This window comes from Theropithecus gelada, chromosome 20, assembly GCF_003255815.1.
Source record: "Theropithecus gelada isolate Dixy chromosome 20, Tgel_1.0, whole genome shotgun sequence".
NCBI classification, from domain to species: Eukaryota; Metazoa; Chordata; class Mammalia; order Primates; family Cercopithecidae; genus Theropithecus; species Theropithecus gelada.
In genome coordinates, this window is record NC_037688.1 from 51,809,417 (window position 1) to 51,811,633 (window position 2,217).

Sequence of the window (2,217 nt, forward strand, 5' to 3'; positions counted from 1 at the left end):
GCTCCCTCATCCACCCCCAGTGGGTGCTGACCGCGGCACACTGCGTGGGACCGTGAGTCTCCCGGGGCCTGGTGGGGTGGGCGAGGGCCGGATGTGTGCCCTGGCTCCCGGGTGCTCCTGGAGGCTGCCCAGGGCCCTGAATGGGAGCCTCCGCTGGCCAGGGATGTCAAGGATCTGGCCGACCTCAGGGTGCAGCTGCGGGAGCAGCACCTCTACTACCAGGACCAGCTGCTGCCGGTCAGCAGGATCATCGTGCACCCGCAGTTCTACACTGTGCAGATCGGGGCGGACATCGCCCTGCTGGAGCTGGAGGAGCCCGTGAACGTCTCCAGCCACGTCCACACGGTCACCCTGCCCCCTGCCTCGGAGACCTTCCCCCCGGGGACGCCGTGCTGGGTCACCGGCTGGGGTGACGTGAACAAAGATGGTGGGGCTGGGGACAGTGGGAAGTGGGTGCTGGGTCTTAGCCACAGCCCAGCCCCTGGGCTCCCTCTGGCTCCGGGTGGCGGTTGCCGGGCCCCCTCCTGAGTCTGCACCCTCTTCCCCACCCGCAGAGCCCCTCCCACCGCCATTTCCCCTGAAGCAGGTGAAGGTCCCCATAATGGAAAACCACATTTGTGATGCGAAATACCACTCCGGCCTCTACACGGGAGACGATGTCCGCATCATCCGTGACGACATGCTGTGTGCCGGGAACAGCCGGAGGGACTCCTGCCAGGTGGGCTCTGCGTGCTCCCCGTCCCGCACCACAGTCCCCACGCCTGGGCCTGGCTGGCGAGCGCTGACCCCTGCCCTTCACAGGGCGACTCCGGAGGGCCCCTGGTCTGCAAGGTGAATGGCACCTGGCTGCAGGCGGGAGTGGTCAGCTGGGACGAGGGCTGTGCCCAGCCCAGCCGGCCCGGAATCTACACTCGCGTCACCTACTACTTGGACTGGATCCACCGCTACGTCCCCGAGAAGCCCTGAGCCAGGCCTGTGTCACCCAGGTCAACAGAGGGCCAGCCCCTTCTGTCCAAACCACCACTGCTTCCGATCCAGGTGGCGACTGTCCCCCACACCTTCCCTGCCCCGTCCCGAGTGCCCCTTCCTGTCCTGAGCCCCCTGCTCTGTCCCGAGCCCCTTCCCCTGTCCTGAGGACCCTTCCCCATCCTGAGCCCCCTCCCCTGTCCTGAGCCTGACCCCTGCACGGGGCCCTCCGGCCCTCCCCTGCCCAGCTAGCTGGTGGTGGGTGCTAATCCTTCTGAGCGCTGGACCTCATTAAAGTGCATGAAAATCACTGGTGTGGGTTGCTGTTTCTGGTTGTGGATGTCACTGGGGGAGGAGGCGTCCAGGTGTGCTGGGGACAGCTGCCGGAGCTGCGGGTTCCCGGCCCCCAAGGCACAGCCATTCACTGTGGGATGGGGTCTCCTAGGCAGCCCTGGTCCCTGGGGATGGCTTCTCCCCACACAACGCACCCAGCATTCAGGTCACACAGAGCCACTCCGGCAATTTAAAGATGATTGTAAAGGACGGCCAGGTCCCCACAACGGTCAAGAGAGAGCATGGTCACTGGGAGCCCTGGGGCTGCCCATCACAAGCCCCTACCCCGCGCTTCTCACGAGGTCTTCTCCCGGCCCCTCCGTCCAACGCTTTTGCTTTGCCCAGTTGTTTGCTTTGAGACAGGATCTCACTCAGCCTGCACTTCTGTCATCCAGGCTGAAGTGCAGTGGTGTGATCAGGGCTCACTGCAGCCTTGAACTCCTGGGCTCAAGCGATCCTCCCATCTTGGCCTCCCGTGCAGCTGGGATTACAGACGCCCGCCACCATGCCCGGCTAATTTTTGTTATTTTCGGGAGAGATGGGGTTTCACCATGTTGGCCAGGCTGGTCTCGAACTCCGGATCTCAAAGTGATCCACCTGCCTCGGCCTCCCAAAGTGCCGGGATGACAGGTGTGAGCCACCGCACCCGGCCTGAGTTTCAGATTTTCAAATTCATTTTGAGGTCTTTCTCTGCATCAATACGTGAGCCCTTTGCATCTGGCGAGTATTGCATTTTATCCCAGGCTCTTGTTTGCGTTTTATATTTGAACGCGATTATACTCATAAATGAAATGTGGGACTAGGCTATTCTGGTTGAAAAAAACTCTAAGAAACCATTCACTCTTTCCTTCCAACTGTCCGATGCAGAGATGTGCATTCAGTCTGCAAATGACCTCTGTCCTCGAAAGCGGTGGACTC

General features: G+C 61.7%; 1 protein-coding gene across 1 annotated transcript; it reads left to right on the forward strand.

Moving 5' to 3' along the window:
- Positions 1 to 5: 5 nt before the first annotated feature.
- On the forward strand, positions 6 to 1,276 carry LOC112613877 (tryptase alpha/beta-1; the record flags this gene model as incomplete). Its single annotated transcript, XM_025369752.1, has 4 exons — positions 6 to 52; positions 162 to 427; positions 555 to 718; positions 802 to 1,276. Coding segments are annotated over 4 exons (642 nt in total), but the record flags the coding sequence as incomplete, so codon positions are not given.
- Positions 1,277 to 2,217: the final 941 nt, after the last annotated feature.